The sequence below is a fragment of the Rhinoderma darwinii genome, chromosome 4 (genome assembly GCF_050947455.1).
Source record: "Rhinoderma darwinii isolate aRhiDar2 chromosome 4, aRhiDar2.hap1, whole genome shotgun sequence".
NCBI lineage: Eukaryota > Metazoa > Chordata > Amphibia > Anura > Rhinodermatidae > Rhinoderma > Rhinoderma darwinii.
In genome coordinates, this window is record NC_134690.1 from 366,589,210 (window position 1) to 366,607,175 (window position 17,966).

A 17,966-nucleotide genomic window follows, 5' to 3' on the forward strand; every position below is an offset into this window, starting at 1 on the left:
GGTCCCAATATTAAGTCCCCAACCAAACCCCATAATTCAGACACCAGTGTCAAAACGTCATGTGCACCGGTGCCCGAAGTGAGGAGGAGCTGGGTCCTCAGAAGTGGAGCCAGGAGTGAGGAAAGGTTAGTAATATTGCCTATTATCTATTGGATTAATCCAATTTAATCTGATTTTTTTTTAAAACGGCGGTCCACCCTCCCCTAGATCTACCATTGCATTTGTGGGTAGGGTCAGGGACAAATATTTGATATTATTGCCCTTAAAAAATAAATACAGTCCCGGCAAATTTGGGACTGTTGGCAACTATGTAAATCCGCCCCAAAGGCCTAGTTTCTACAGATTAAACTGGCCTTTTTGCCACTAACAACCAATCAGCACTCAGCTTTCATTTGTTCTGAATAAATAAAAGCTGCATTGTGATTGGTTGCTATGAGCAACATGGCCAGTTTCTCTGTTAGACAGTTTTCAGAACTGATGCCCAAAGTATTTAGTTCTCTTTACACATGTTCTGCTGGATAATTCTCCAGTAATACTTTACATCGATAAAGTACGGATGACACGAAAATATGAGGTATACAAGTCAAACTATAAGAACCAAAAGCACATTGAGGGGATTTATAAATCCACCTTTCCTTTTTCAGAAGCCCTCTGGAAAATGAAAGCAGTAGCCTGATTGGTTGCTATTGGCAACTACTCCACTTTTCCTTTTCACCTCTTTTTATAAATCTCCCTCATTGTGAACATTAGGAGGGGGATATTGAATAATATACATTTGCTCTCTAGGTTCTACGACTTTAAATGGGTTTACCCATCAGGGACCTTTATGTCATATTCACAGGATATGCCATAAATACCAGATAGATGCGGGTCCCATCTCTGGGACCCTTATCTATCTCTATAACGGGGCCCCCGAAACTACATTCTACCTTTCTCGGCTCCCGGCCACTTCCTGATTAGATTGTCAGGAGTTACGAAAACAGAGCTGAGCCACGCTGTTTCCGTAACTCCCATAGAAGTAAATGGCAGTTACGGAAACAGTGTAGCTCAGCCAGCTATGCTGTTTTCTGAACTTCCGACCATCTAATCAGGAAGTGGCCGGAAGGCAGCGAGAGTTAAAAAATGTAGAACGAGGTTTAGGGGGCCCTCTTCTGACATTTATGGCATATCCTGTGTATATGCCATACATGTCCCTGATGGGCAAACCCTTTTAACCCCTTCAGGACCAAGGGTCATCGATGCCTCAATGACCAGGCCTAAATTTAAAGTTTTGGCATACATTCTTTTAAACTGTCATAACTGTTAAACTACTTTGGATAACTTCACAATTTTTGTTTGGTGTTTTTTTTTAGAACAAATCACACTTTCAAAAAATATATAGTTTTACTACATATGCAACACATATTTTATTTTATATTACAAACAAACAAACAATTGATAATTATTTTGGCTATATTTTTTTAACTTTTTAAGTTCACGCTGATAATTGATAAAAACACCTCTTTTTTTTTTATAACTGTTCACGCATAATGAATTGCGATTTACTCGCCAAACTGCACTATCACACAGATCACTCCTCATAACAAATTAAAATAAATTAATTGTGAAAAAAAATATTAAATGACACTAAATAGTTAATGTATGAATTAATTAATTAACTAACTAACAATTTGTTATCACGCTAACTAACCTACTATTCCTGCCTGCCTATTCTGAAACTAAGGGGCACAGAGAATACAAAGTATATAGTTTCTATATACTTTGTAAATGTATATATATATATTTTTTTCAGAGATCACCATGATTGGTTAATCATGGTGAGCACATGCTTACCAGCCGAACCAATCAGTTCGGCTGTCAGTGAGCAGGTTGCTGGGGAGCCGGGGACACTGACACAGCCGGCGTCCGAGCGCTTTTCACAGCGCTATGCCGGCTGGAGCAAAGATCTGTAGATTCCCGCCCTGGCTGCACGGCGTATATGCGTTATACACTTTTCTTCATTCCAGCCCAGCTTGATTTACAGCCCAGCCTGATCTCGTGAGATCACACTGTGACGTGACTTCCTCCCGCAGGTCCTTCCCCGTAGCAACAGAGGGCTGAACAGACATCGCCTCCATCCGCTGCAGATTCGGATAAACATCCTGGCACGGCTGGAGGCGATGTGTGTTCAGTCTTCCGTTGCTCTGGTGAAGATCCTGCGGGAGGAAGTCACGTCACAGCGTGACCTCGCAAGATCACGCTGTGCTGTGAATCAAGCTGGGCTGGAATGAAGAGAAGTGTATGACCGCGGATTGGTCACCCACTTGGTGAATAGAAAAAAAAACGCCTAGTTGGGCATTTATAAAAAAAAATCATACATCAAAAAATTTTCATAACTTCGTTAATAATAAATGGGTTTTTAAAAAAACAAACAAAAAAAACCCAGTAGTTATCTACATCAAAGCGCCTATTAGATTAGGTAGGAGATAGGGAAGTTATAAACTGGTGACAGAGCCTCTTTAAGGTAAAAATTTGCTCATCCTTAAGTTACGTCTGTGGCATGAAGAATGTATGGTACAGCAGATAAAATTTCTTCATGTACGGAAATTGTGGTCATCCAGACAGGAAGCTTAATACCGCAAACTGCAGAATATACTAAGGGTGAACTGCAAGAATAGATATAGATGCTGTAAATTTATATAATACTAATTATACAATGGCTAAGGGAACAGAGCCAATGTCTTTTGTTCAGATAAACCAGCAACAAAAGTATGGGTGTGTACCACAATGTCTTGGATTGCAAATCTGAGGAAGAGAAATACAAGTACGTGCCTGTAGAAACTGTTCCGAGGACAGGAATTATATATAAAAGGCATATATATATATAATCTGATTCTTGAGGTAATGGTTTTGTGTGAATAGTCTTTTACATGCTTAAGTATTTAAAACATTTAATGTATCGACTGCCTATTTATAGTATGCTGAGTATGAGTCTGACAGTTATGGTTCCAGAGTTCCACTTCCTTATGACTGGGGTATATGCCAGGCTAATATTTGTAAATATCAGTGCCAGGTACTGAACAGACCAGGCAAACAAGCTGAAGGCTGATTTGTTAAGCCACAGATGTTAGCTGCGGGTCCTTTACTAGTGAAGACAGTTGTGATGTGTTTTGAAACGAGTAGTGACACATAAAAGTATTTAAAGATGATAATGCCCACAGTCTAGGAAGGAATAAGCCAAGGCAGACTGACAAGTAATCATACTGGCTGTAGAGGGTGAGAAGATGACCAGGACACATCAATCTGTAAAGGTAAGATGTGTTTCTAAACTAATTCTGCACTATTTCTACAGCTCTCTGTTAAGTTTTTGTCATTTTTTTATTTTGACCTTCTTGTAAGGACAAAAAATGATGGAGCGTAGGAATGTTACATAAAAAAAGTATGTAGTTTGTAACAGTCCGTAAAGTCAGATTCACACAGGGTGTTTCCTTTCAGCAGCAGTCAAATGTGCACAGTTAGTAAAAAGGGAAATGAAATTCTCATTCAATGTTTGGTGTGTTTTCTGCAATTTTGTAGCAAGCTCGAAGCTTTATGTTATGTAGATGATCTTTTGTAGGGTATTATGTTTAGTGTAGTGTGAAAATACTGTTGTCACTTTATCATTATATGCTTGACAATCTGTTTATAAATGTTTTCTTCTATACTGCATAGGTCTCGTGATCTTAATAATTCGCCTTTGACACATATATTTATGTATATTTTACTCTATAAATATTTAATATCATTTTGTTGCTTTCCTTTTTTTCATCATTATTTTTTTAGTCTATACTATTGATGCCCAACTGGCTTCCTGGGGGCTGCATGCAGACATGAGTCATGTCTGATGTGCAGTCCACTGACTAAGGCAAATTCATATGGCATAACTGCCTATTTTCCCTTCTTCAAAAGTTGTGTCATGTGTATGTTTATCTACGTGCATGGGCTTTTTATATAATCATGGTCTACGTTCCTTCCATACATACTTTGCCAAAAAAAACAACAGCTGTTGGAAGATCGGTTTGGGATTTTTGTTTTTCTGCTGATTCCAAACCTGAGGAGAAAATGCTAGCCGCAAATACAGCTGTTTGGAAAAGTCATACGTGTGTCTGTGTGCCTACCCCTTTGCTCGGCCCTGGCTGAATGTAGAGTAGACTTTAAATACAGTCAAGTGACACATTTGAGGCCCTCCAAATATGATGAGGTATATTATATATATAAGGTTTCCGTTTGCCTCTCCGTTGAGGGGTTCCCCCTACGGAAACCTCCGACGGTACCCCTCAACGGAAAGCAATGCTGATGTGAACAGGCCCAAATAATGTTTTGTGTTATTGCGAGTTGCTTTTTTAAACTAAACAAAATAAAAGAAAAAGTTGCAGGAAACTGTTCTATACAAATACATTTCTTGTGCTTGTTTGTTTTTTTGATAGTCACTGAAGTTGTTCACAAGATGGATGACTACTGACTTATGTAAAAGGACAGTAACTTGTAGATTCTTATAAATAAGACACAATGGCAGTAGAATAATTTGGAATTCTGAAATCAAGTTGCTATGGAAAATGCATCTCAGTAATTTAGGGTACTAATTCCAGTGAAGTTACAAACCTCTTACACCCGGCAGGAAAATAGGAGAACTGTCTATCTACATTATATTCAACTTTACCTGGATCTTTAAATCATCACACAGGTGCATATAAAGGTCAGATGAGTCAGAGTCATACAGTGTCACATACAATAGAGAATAAAAGTCAATGTCAAATCTTAGAAGAAAATCCAAATTGAAATGTATAAAAGTACAGGTCCTTCTCAATAATTTAGAATATCATCAAAAAGTTAATTTATTTCAGTAATTCAATTCAAAAAGTGAAACTCATATATTATATAGATTCAATACGCACAGAGTGATCTATTTCCAGCAATTTTTTTTCCTTTAATGTTGAAGATTATGGCTAACAGTTAATGAAAACCCAAAATTTAGTCTCTCAGAAAATTAGAATATTGGGTAAAAAGTTCAAGATTGTAGACACATGGTGTCACGCTCTAATTGGCGAATCAACAGAAAACACCTGCAAAGGTTTCCTAAGCCTTTAAATGGTCCAACAGTCTGGTTCAGTAGGCTACACAATCATGGGGAAGACTGCTGACTTGACAGTTGTCCAGGAGACAGTCATTGACACCCTCCAAACAGAGGGTAAGCCACAAAAGGACATTGCTAAAGAATCTGGCTGTTCACAGAGTGCTGTATCCAAGAATATTAAAGGAAAGTTGAGAGGGAGATTAAGGAGCATAAGCAACAGGGATAACCGCAGCCTTGAAAGGATTGTCAAGAAATGGCCATTCAAGAAACTGGGGGAGAGTCACAAGGAGTGGACTGCGGCTGGAGTCAGTGCTTCAAGAGCCACGACACATAGACGTATCCAGGACATGGGCTACAACTGTCAAATTCCTTGTGTCAAGCCACTCATGACCCATAGGCAACATCAGAAGCATCTCACCTGGGCTAAGGAGAAAAAGGACTGGTCTATTGCTCAGTGGTCCAAAGTCCTGTTTTCAGATGAAAGTACGTTTTGCATTTCATTTGAAAATCAAGGTCCCAGAGTCTGGAGGAAGAGTGGACTTCGGTCCAGTGTGAAGTTTCCACGGTCAGTGATGATTTGGGGAGCCATATCATCTGCTGGTGCTGGTCCACTGTGTTATATCAAGTCCAGAGTCAACGCAGCCGTCTACCAGGAAATTTTAGAGCACTTCATGCTTCCCTCTGCTGACAAGCTTTAGGGTATGTTCACACGGCCTATTTACGGACGTAATTCGGGCGTTTTAACCCCCGAATTACGTCCGAAATTACGGCTTGAAAGCGTTGACAAACATCTGCCCATTGAAAGCAATGGGCTGACTTTTGTCTGTTCACACGAGGCATATATTTACGCGTCGCTGTCAAAAGACGGCGCGTAAATAGACGCCCGCGCCAAAGAAGTGTCATGTCACTTCTTCAGAAGTAAATGGAGCCGTTTTCCATGGACTCCATGGAAAACCAGCTCCAGTTACGTCCGTAATGGACGCGGCATTCAAGCGCCGGCACATGCCTTTACGGCTGAAATGACGGGGCTGTTTTCTCCTGAAAACAGCCCCGTAATTTCGGCCGTTACGGACGCTGCCGTGCGAACATACCCTTATGGAGATGCTGATTTCATTTTCCAGCTGATCTTGGCACGTGCCCACACTGGCAAAAGTACCAATACCTGGTTTAATAACCACAGTATCACTGTGCTTGATTGGCCAGCAAACTCGCCTGACCTAAACCCAGGGGCGTAGTTAGGGGGGCAGGCGGGGCATGTGCCCCGGGCACAACTTAGAGGGGGGCGCCAAGGCCACCTCCTCATGCACTATAATTGTACCTGTATCTATAGGGGTTTAGGCAGTAATTCATGCAAAAGGAGCCCCGACCAAGTATTGAGTGCATATACTGTACATACTTTTCAGTAGGCCAACATTTCGGTATTAAAAATCATTTTTGAACTTGGGCTTATATAATATTCTAATTTTATGAGAGACTAAATTTTGGGTTTTCATTAACTGTTAGCCATAATGTTCAACAATAAAACATTGAAAGAAAAAAAATGCTGGAAATAGATCACTCTGTGTGTAATGAATCTATATAATAAATGAGTTTCACTTTTTGAATTACCAAAATAAATTCACTTTTTGATGATATTCTAATTCATTGAGAAGGACCTGTACTTTAATTGGCAATAAATTTAAAATAAAAAAAACCCTCACAATCGTCAAAATTCTGACTTGTGAAGAATAAGGTTAAAGTTGAGGCATTTTTCCCTTTTGTATAGCAAATGTGAATGTTAATGATGCACTTATAAAACTGCCCCCTAACCCTCTGTGTCATATTTACTATCTTCCAGCCCACTAAGTGAACTAGCAGCACTAGAAGGGCTTGTGGGAAGTGGAGGGTAGTTCAAATCCGAGGGTATGTTCACACGCAGATTCAAAAATGTCCCAAAATACGATTTTCAGAAGTTTTTTGTGCCACTCGCGATTTTCGCAGCGTTTTTTACGGCCGTTTTTGGAGCTTTTTTCAATAGAGTCTATGGAAAACGGCTCCAAAAACGTCCCAAGAAGTGTGCTGCATTTCTTTTTCGCGCCCATTTTTTTACGCGTCGGAAAACGCAGCGAAAAACGCTCCGTCGGAGCAGAATGCCGTTTTTCCATTGAAATCAATGGGCAGATGTTTGGAGGCGTTCTGCTTCCGATTTTTCGTCCGTTTTTCACGGTTTAAAAATCGGCCGAAAATAGGCCGTGTGAACATACCCTTAGACCTGTCTTCTGTCATCCTGATGTAGCTCACATGCAGTCATGGTTGGATAGGGGGGTTGATGAAGTAAGTCAGTGCCATTGCCCACAAGGCAGCTTGTAGATGGGTGGGTGGTCTGACCTGGAGGGGGCAAGGTATGGGGCCCGGAACGAACCTCTACCTTGCTACGCCCCACAGTTTTCTGGTAAAAAGTGTAATAAATTTGTCATGCTGCTGTGACCCTGCCCATTTTATGAAGCCATGCCCCCCTTTCACAGGGGCTCTGACACGCAAGATCCAGCTAATAACGATCACATCTAGGTTTATGAACTTAGATGTGATTGTTATTAGCTGGATCCTGCATGTCTTTGACACGCAGGTCAGCTTTCAGCTGAGCTGTTAGTCCAGATGATCTGAAACAATCGGCTTTAAATGCAAGGTACATCTTCTATGTATAAAGGATACATAGAAGCTGTATCTTAAAAAGTAAAAAATAAATAAAAAATTCAAGTAAAATGAATAGTAAAATATGTTTTTCAATTATTATACATGGTACTTTATTTGTTATAATAACATCTTTTAGAATAATTGTTAAAAGTATAACATTCTACATTTATTTGAAAAATTACATAAATCAGAAGTCAAGTTTACCAAAATTCAAATGTTAGTGGAGTTAACCCCAGTATACCTCAGTATTATGAACAGTCAGGCTTTTCTGGGAAAATGTACTTTTTTTCTTGTTTTGTTTTAACCCTGCAGAGCTGTTAATTTTGTTGATCAGGGAAAGAAAACCAACTAAGATCAATAATAAGTGCCAACTTTTGAGAGTGAGGGCCATGCCAAACTACTCTTCATCTCTCAGTTTCGATGATCCCCATGAGTGTGATATTGAATGAGTGGGATCTTGGGGCTAACTGTAATGGTTTCTGTGGAGTTAAACGGTGAATGCACACGATGCATATTATGTGCGGTTTTCCCGCCCGGATTTGCGTGTGATTTTTACCTGCGAATTTCCTGCGTATTGTTGCGGTTTTGGTGAATATTTTTCCGCAGCAAAATATGCATCGTGTGCATGTAGCCAAAGTGTTTCTACAGTGATCCACTGAAAAACCTCTCGGAATATGCACCTCAGGGGAAAAGTAATCTGAAGTTGCAGGCTTATAGGAACAGTGACTGTGACCGGGCTGCAGCTTCACTGTATTTGTAACATGGCAGACAATGATAACAACTTCCTGCTAGTGAATTAAGAGTAAGGAGAGGTCTTAAGCAAAGACTAAATGGCTAAGCTTTAAAGGGAAAGGCTGCAAAAGCTTTGCGTACATGAAGATATGAGGGCACTGTGAAGGTTTTTACTTTTCACTTTAGGTATGTTTGAGAGTAGTTAGATCGATCCACAGTCAAGTAACATTCTAGTGGTGAACAACCGCAGTGTCTGTAAAGGATCTGCCAGGCACAACTTCTGTGTATACGCCCATAGGTAATCAGTCTGCACCTGAGTCTATGTCTCTGAGACTGACTCCATCTTCCACCACTCAGGATGGCAGGCTTAGGAGTGGGAGAGCCTATCGCAGCCTGGCCAGACGGAGCTAGCTCCCGCCCTCTTTCTATTTATATCCTGCCTTTCCTGTTCCTCCTTTGCTTGTGATTCTTCTCGTGTGGTTTCCTGGCCCAGCTACAGCTTCTGACTATTTGATCCTGCTCCATACTGACCCTGGCTTACTGACTACTCTCCTGCTCTGCGTTTGGTACCTCGTACACTCCTGGTTTGACTCGGCTCGTTCACCACTCTTGTTGCTCACGGTGTTGCCGTGGGCAACAGCCCCATTTCCCTTAGCTTTGTGTACCCTTGTCTGTCTGTCGTGCACATAGTGAGAGTAGGGATCGTCGCCCAGTTGTACGCCGTCGCCTAGGACAGGCCGTTGCAAGTAGGCAGGGACTGAGTGGCGGGTAGATTAGGGCTCACCTGTCTGTCTCCCTACCCCGTCATTACAGTGTCATGATGTGATGTCAGTATACATATCACGCAATCATGTTACTTTCCTAAGGCTGCAGTAGTAGAATTTATAGAGCCCAGCAGATCGGGAGCAGAGCCAAAATTTATATGTAACTATATTGCAGCTTTTTATTTTTGTACATGGGGCAGATATATGGTATTTTTAGAAAATTGACCTACTCGTGGACAACCCCTTAAAGTTTTTAACATATGTGTACTGAATTTAAAACAGCATCTTTTATGTCTTCTCTACCAATTGAATCTCTTACAATTATTAACTTTATCTTTTACTCATTCTATGAACAGCATATTTAATGTTTTACGCATATGAGTCATAGAACACTCATTCAACGGTCGTCATCAAGAACAAGCAAAAGCATGCAAGTTTCTGTAGAGTCCTGTTACTATATGGTATTACAGTAAAGAAACACAAATGATAACTTATCATAAATTATAAATTGAAAGCATGCTTCCATGCTCCTGCATATAATTCAGATCATGATATGTGCATTTTTTTTTATTCTATCACGACAGAATGGACCAATCAATGGCAGCCTATACAAGAGAGAATACAAGGAGTCTTTTAAAGAAGCCCCATTGTACATTCCTGTACTTACCTACCTTGGTTATGGAATATTGATCTTATTTGGCTACTTACGGGATTTCATGAGAAGGTGGGGATTAGAACAATGCCACATGGCCGAAGAAAAGGAAGAGCAAACAGTAAGAATATTTTAAGCATAATGGAAAAATGATATAAATAGAGATGATCCAAACGTTGACATTTCACTTTGCCAAAGTTTTTGTAAATCCAACTGTCTAAGAGCCTGTTCACATCTGCATTCCGGTTTCCGTTTTACTGCTCCATCAGAGGAGCAGAACAATAAAAATACTGAAAGCTCTGCTTCCATTGAACAACGGTGGCAACTGGCGCCCGACAGAACCTATTGACTTTAATGAGTTTCGTCGGGTGTCTGACAGGGTGTCCGTAGTTTTACCGGAAAGAATAGCGCAGCATGCTGTGCTATTGTTTCCAGTATATTCGGCCGGATCTGCGATGGTGGCCCCCAACGGAGTCTCCAACGCAGATATGTGAACAGGCCCTAATTCCAGGCCTATATGGAGCTTTACTAGACACACTATAAAATCTAAACAAATAAAAAAGAACAGCAAACAAAACATCACATCATATCCTTATGCTTCTTGTTCCTGTTCTGTCCTATATCAGAATTTCAAAACTTAAAAAATAAAATAGTAAAGCAATGTATACTTCTCTTAGGAGGCAGCCATTTTTTCTCCCCCTTCATGGTAGTGCATGTTGGCCAGCAAGTTTGAATGGAGGGGGCTGGGATTAGGCTGCATACTTTTATCTACACAGTGAATGTGGCCATTTTGTTGGAAGGAATCTCCTAAGTTACCAGTAGTAGTAAATAGATGCGGTAACAGTGCCAGCAGTAGTACCAATAGTATCAGCAGTAGTACATACATAGTGGCACCAGCAGTAGTACACACAAAGTGACACCAGCATCAGTACACACACAGTGGCACCAGCAGCAGTAACAATAGTACTAACAGTAGAACACACAGAGGCACTAGCAGCACTACACACACAATGGCACCACTGTGTTGCCCTGATACCATATGATTGATATACAATATGTATCAAGGCAGCATAGTGTGTATTTTATATAAACAATAAGTGGGAAATTTATTATGCGATTTGTGTCAGTTTTCTGGCGGAAAAAAAGGTCGCAAATTTTGGTGCATGTCCGTTTTATGCAAAAATTTTCAACTTTTTTTTCAATTTTACGCCACTCTTGCCACTATTAAAAATGTTGGTGGAGTTTAACTGGAGGGACTGGGGCCTTCCGCGGCCCAACAAATGGCTATATATTACGCCTGAAATTGGTGTAAATTATAGTGGAACTCTACGCCAGCTCATAGCTGACATAGAACTCTAGAAGATTTAGTGGTGCACGGAGAGCCCAAGATGCAACAAATGTATTAAGCACATCTTACTGCAGCAGGCTTTATTGTAGGACTGGCGTAAATCTGGTTCTATGTCAACCTTCACAGCCCTGCAGAGGTTGTTAGCCAGCTTTCCTAGTCTGCAGAATGTCAGATCTGCCTAGTTATACATTGTGAAAAGTGAAAAAGATTTTACCTGAAGTTTTGCTCACCTCATAACCGAGTTACGTTTTTCCAATGCGTTTTTTCAATGCGTTTTTGTAAAGCTTGATTGATACCAATGTAGGCATAAAAATCCAAGAAGCTGTAGGTGCTCGTAGATCCTCCCGAGCTTAATCGTGTGTCGACAGCAGGCTGTAGTAACAAAAATGGTGTGTAGGAAAGGCAGGTCCAGCACTCAAATGATAAAAAATTCAATTTTTATTAGGTCATATTAAAAAAGGGATAAAACAACAATCCTGGGACCATGCTTACGCGTTTCAGACCGCTAGGGTCCTTAATCATAAGCTATGATTAAGGACCCTAGCGGTCTGAAACGCGTAAGCGTGGTCCCGGGATTGTTGTTTTATCCCTTTTTTAATATGACCTAATAAAAATTGAATTTTTTATCATTTGAGTGCTGGACCTGCCTTTCCTACACACCATTTTTGTTACTAGTTATACATTGATAAATCCACAACTTTAATATCATAGCATAACTAGTGAGATTTACTATTCAGGATCCTGGAAAATATGGGTAAGGATACCTGTAAAGCTGTAATAGACAAATCTGCCTAGATATAGAGTGATAAATCCTCTAGCTAGTCAAATTTGCAATTCAAAGTCCTGGGAGAGCATGGTAACTTACTATGTGGACCTGTAACAGAGACTGCTGAATATGATTTTTTTTTTAAATAATCCTCCTCCTCCTCGCACAATGTAAGGGTATTTTCACAAGTCTAAGTTTAACGTATACAACGGGATCTTTATCTAGCTTCAGGTCCTTCATCAGTGCCTAGCTAACTGTGTCCATTATAATCAATGAGGGATAAGCCCCACCCCTTTTCCTGAACTTCCATTTCAGAAGTGATGTCACGCTCATTCACACTACCGATAGCAAGTGGTCTCCAGCTGAAGATGGAGGAGGCCGGGAGGAAAGAGCTTTCTCTTTGTCTGCAAGATTTCAGCAAAACTGCTTGTTTCTGCAGCGTGCTGAAAGTCTTGCAGGTTCATCTATAATATATTATCTCTTTATTTAATTTTCAGTAAAAAAAGAAAAAACATTTCGATAAAAGATCATACCAATACTGAGGCTCATCTTTAGTGGACATTTTTATATATGTATTTACAGAATAAACTGTGTTTCTTTTTATGTTTTTGAGGTTTAGCATCCCTTTAATTTTTCTAACCTCTTATGATATGTCACTCAGATGGGGGTCTTGGAACTTATAGTGAGAGGGGGGCTACTTGGCTAATCTTTCATTTACTGCCAGCCTAATAACGTATACTTGCATTTGTTATGCGTCAATTTGATAAGTTTAGTATAATGCAAATAAAACAAATCCTTCCGTTTCAGCAACCCCCATTGTTAAATGCCTTTATCAGACCTGCCCTTAACCAGCCCTAGGGTGGACAAGTGGCAAAAGGTCGGCCATGTTGCTCTTGGGGAATAGAAGGAGGACAAGGAGGGTGGGGGAGCTGCAAATAAAAAAAAAGAGGTGTCAGGACTAGTCTTCTAAGGCTGGGTTCACACAACCTATTTTCAGACGTAAACGAGGCGTATTATGCCTCGTTTTACGTCTGAAAATAGGGCTACAATACGTCGGCAAACTTCTGCCCATTCATTTGAATGGGTTTGCCGACGTACTGTGCCGACAACCTGTCATTTACGCGTCGTCGTTTGACAGCTGTCAAACGACGACGCGTAAAAATACAGCCTCGTCAAAAGAAGTGCAGGACACTTCTTTCAGACGTCATTTGAGCCGTTCTTCATTGAACTCAATGAAGCACAGCTCAAAATTTACGGCTGTCAGAGAAGCCTCGCAAAATGCGAGGAGGAGCAATTACGGCTGAAACGAGGCAGCTGTTTTCTCCTGAAAACAGTCTGTCTTTTCAGACGTAAAAGCCTCCCATCGTGTGCACATACCCTTAGCCAGCTATGGTGGTCTTACCTGCTGGGCTGTGAAAGACATATAGTGTCCCTGCCTATAGTAACCGCTCCAGATATAGGTGGTTGCAGGCAGCAAAATCTAGGGACCACCCCACATTCCCTGCAACATTACTGTAGAGCATGTTGTTGCTGTTGTAAAGCCCTGTTCACATGGAGTTTTTTTTATGCATTTTTTGGCGTGGAATCAACATCGGAAACCACAAAAAAACAGCTAAAATCGCCTCCCATTGATTTCAATTGGAGGTGGAGACGTTTTTTCCGGCGAGCGGTTTTTTCGTTCCCGAGCAAAAAAAGAAACGACAAGCCCTTTTTATTCGGGCGTTTCCATCTCAGTCCTGGGAGGCAGAGAAAGTGTTTTTTGCTGCGGTTTTTGCCCGCGGCGCTCAATGGCCAATGGAAAAATGCTGTGCTGAATTTTGAGACAGATTTTTCTCCCTGCAAAAATCTCTGTGTGAACAGGGCCTTAGTTGTACAAGTTGGGATCTTCCAGCGTCATCTCCAACTGTAATTGGATAAATCATACAATATCATAAAGAGAAATCAGTAGTTTAACACTTCATGGGACGGTCTTCTTTTAACAAATGATTGAAAAGCTCTGATGTTTAAAATGTTCTCAAATATTACATCATTGTCATGTTTTGAAGGATTTTGTGCCTCTTTACCAAGACTTTGAAAATTTCTACACAAGAAATATTTACATGCGAATCCGTGATTGTTTTAATCGACCAATTTGCAGTGTCCCTGGGCCTCAATTTGATCTAATGGAGAGAGTGACTGATGACTACAACTGGACTTACAGGTCATCCTTCTACAATTATACAATTTCTCTGGTTGCTTTATACAAATTATTGTGCTAGACTATTGCTGATTTTTGGACATGGTCCCTCCTGTAATTTCTTACACTGCACTAGTAAAAAATAAGTAAATATTTAGTTACATAGTTAGGGTATGTGCACACACACTAATTACGTCCGTAATTGACGGACGTATTTCGGCCGCAAGTCCCAGACCGAACACAGTGCAAGGAGCCGGGCTCCTAGCATCATACTTGCTGCAGGACAACTGTCCCGTAGTATAATCATGATTACAGTACGGGACAGTTGTCCTGCAGCGAGGCAGGGACTCCTAGCATCGTACATAAGTATGATGCTAGGAGCCCGGCTCCTTGCACTGTGTTCGGTCCGGGACTTGCGGCCGAAATACGTCCGTCAATTACGGACGTAATTAGTGTGTGTGCACATACCCTTAGGACGGTTAAAAAAAAACCATATGTGAATCAAATTCAACAAGCAGAGGGGAAAGGACATAGAAAGAAGGGAAGGGGAAGGGAAAGGGTTTGTACAGCCTAAAACTGTACACTCTGGTGACTCCAGTGCTGGAGAGCCATCTTCTGTTACATAATGTACTTCTGTAACAGAGGTGACTATGCTAGATCTATATAAGGGTAAATCCAGTGTGGCCCCGTTTTCCAGTTGCAGTCTAACCTCCTGAGTTAAAGGGCTTGTCCCACCATTAAATAAAATATGAACAATGTTTGATATTAACATACCTTTAAAAAACAAACAAACAACTATCCAGTGAAGAGTTAGGGCACGTTCAGACGTGGCAGAATTTTTCCGCTGCAAATGTTGGTGCAGATTTGGGGCAATTACGCAACGAATCTGCCCCAACATTTGCATATTTGACAGGTAATTCAGACGTTGCAGAAAACACAGCGGACTTGCCACAGATTGCAGTTTTTGCATTGCAAAGGCTGAAATACGCAGTGAAATTCCGCTTTTCCGCAACAGACAGTGCATGCTGCGGAGGGAAAATTTCGCACCGCAGCCTATGGTCCGCAGCGGAGTTTTCCGCAACGTCTGCACGAAGATAACTAAAAAGGTGTGGAAACCAATGGACAAATTGTCTGCAATTGATTTCCACTGCGGACTGTACGCAGCGGAATTCCACAGAAATTCTGCCACGTCTGAATGTGCCCTTATGACAGTTACTTACATAGTAGGGCGTAACCTGGTGTTCAAAGTGTATAGCAATGTGCACATTCACCTAATGAGCTGAGTGATAGTGCACACATCACTGCTCTTGATCTCACATTAAGCAACTATATTGTCAGCTACCAGAGGGGGAAGGAGACTGATTCTGCTCAGAGTCCCTCTCTAGCAGCACAGATTAGCAGCTGAACATGGACTGCATAGGACATAGGAATGCAAAAAAATATGAAAAAGTTATTTTTATGTGCTTGAAAAACTGCAAATTTCTTTAAAACAGCTACTAACAACATTTCTGGACTTTTAGGCCTCATGCACACGACCGTAGTGTTTTTCTGGTCCGCAAATTCCAGGACCGTGTTCCGTGAAATGTCCTCCGCAGTTCATCCGTATGTAATCCGCAAAATGCGGATAAAAAAAAAAGCCTAGGTAAAACAGGATGACGACAAAACTCATTCCCGGTCGTCGCCTAGCAACACTTCCGCAAATCCGCAAACTGCGGTTGACACACGGAGGTGTACCCGCATTTTCCACGGGCCCATTGACTTCTATGGGCATGTCCGCATCGAATTTGCGGGCCGTAATAAGACATGTCCTGAGTTTGTGCGGCACGGATTTGCGGACATGCGGGGACCCGTGAAAACACGGATAGTGTGTATGGGCCCATAGAAATGAATGGTTCCGCAATTCTCCCGTGGATTTTCGGGGGAATTGCGGACGCAAAAACACGTTCATGTGCATGGGGCCTTAGTATATAAAGGATTCATGGGATAGCCCCTTTAATAATTCCAAACCCTGCAGATAAGTAGAGTTATTTTTTGTCTTGTTGGTCCTCCTCATCAGTATCTTTGTTTTTCGTTTCCACAGTGCACAGCTTAGGCTGCGTTCACATCTGCATCAGAGCTCCGTTCCGACGTTCCGTCCGAGCTTTCCGTCGGAACGGAGCCCCGACTGACACAAACGGAAACCGGAAGTTTCCATCACCATTGATTTCAGTGGTGACGGATCTGGTGCAAATGGTTTACATTTATCTCTGTTGTGCAGGGGTTCTGATGGACTCAGTAGCGTAGTCGACTACGGTATTTATTCCGTCAAAATGACGGAACCCCTGCACAACAGAGGTTGACGGAAACCATTTTCACCGGATCCGTCACCACTGAAATCAATGGTGATGGAAACGGAAACCTCTGGTTTCCATTTGTATCGGTCAGTGCTCCGTTCCGACAGAATATTTTGACGGAACGTTAGAACGGAGCCCTGATGCAGATGTGAACACAGCCTAAGAGGGAACAGTTGTTACAGTGCTGAGATTGTAGACAGTGTCCTAGCAACTACTATACAGAAAGAGCGGAGTACAAAGCCATATGTATAAAAATATAACAACATTTTTATTATTACACAAATAAGCCAAACATTTAAAAAGGTATGTAATGAATGGAACACTCTTTAAATGTTACACGGCATAGCAGAGAAACAGAGAGGCCATATACTTAAAGCAATAGAAAATGTACTGTGATCTTTGTATTAAAGTCATATGGAATGGGTGGTAAATCCTAGAAATAGCTAATCCCTAACAAGTATGCAAGTTACTGTTGATTGTGGACTATAGTCCCTGTGAGGATAGGGAACGTCTAAATATCAAGAGTTAAAGTGTAGCTAAACGTTCGACAAACTTCTGACATGTCATAGTGACATGTCAGAAGTTTGGATTGGTGGGGATCCAAGCATGGAGACCCCACCAATCGCTAGAATGAAGCAGCTGAAGTGATCGTATGAGCGCTCAGCTGCTTTGTTTCTGTTCGACTTTTTCCGGAAAGCCGATGTATCGGTGTACGGGCTCATAGACTTTCTATTGAGTCTGTACACCGATACATTTATTTCTGGAAATTGCCGAACACATACGAAGCAACTGAGCGCTCATACGAGCACTTCAGCTGCTTCGTTCTAGAGATTGGTGTGGGTCTCAGTGCTCGGACCCCCACCAATCCAAACTTCTGACATGTCTCCATGACATGTCAGAAGTTTGTCAAACGTTTAGCTACACTTTAAAGGTAACCTTACACATGTCAATGTTCTTGGAAACCTGCATGCCATGTGCAGAACCCTATTAAATATGAAATACACCTGGGTTTTATCCTATTTAAGGGCAATCACTGCAACAGGACACCCTGAGGAAGCACATGCCGCGAAACGCACGTTGGGGTTCTGCACATGGCATGCAGGTTTCCAAGACCATCGACATGGGTAAGGTTACCTTTAACTCTTGATATTTAGATGTTCCCTATCCTCACAGGGACTATATAGTCCACAATCAAGTCACTTGCATACTTGTTAGGGCGGATTTACACGAACGTGCTATACGTCCGTGCAACCCGCGTGATTTTCACGCGGGTCGCACGGACCTATACAAGTCTATGGGGCAGTGCAGACTGTCCGTGAGTTTTGCGCAGCGTGAGTCCGCTGCGTAAAAGTCACGACATGTTCTATATTTCGGCGTTTTTCACGCATCACGCACCCATTGAAGTCAATGGGTGTGTGAAAATCACGCGC

General features: G+C 41.4%; 1 protein-coding gene across 2 annotated transcripts in view; it reads left to right on the top strand.

Moving 5' to 3' along the window:
- The first annotated feature begins 459 nt into the window (after positions 1 to 459).
- Positions 460 to 17,966, top strand: part of LOC142761346 (serine palmitoyltransferase 3-like) — a 39,456-nt gene continuing 21,949 nt past the window's right edge. Inside the window, exons 1-4 of one of the 2 annotated variants that reach the window (XM_075864530.1) lie at positions 469 to 574; positions 3,201 to 3,290; positions 9,846 to 10,034; positions 14,073 to 14,227. In XM_075864530.1, coding sequence (XP_075720645.1) covers positions 3,264 to 3,290; positions 9,846 to 10,034; positions 14,073 to 14,227 — 371 coding nt within the window. In that variant the 5' untranslated portion in view covers positions 469 to 574; positions 3,201 to 3,263. Of the gene's footprint in view, positions 575 to 3,200; positions 3,291 to 9,845; positions 10,035 to 14,072; positions 14,228 to 17,966 lie in introns of both variants that reach the window. The other variant, XM_075864531.1, reaches the window with a different exon arrangement.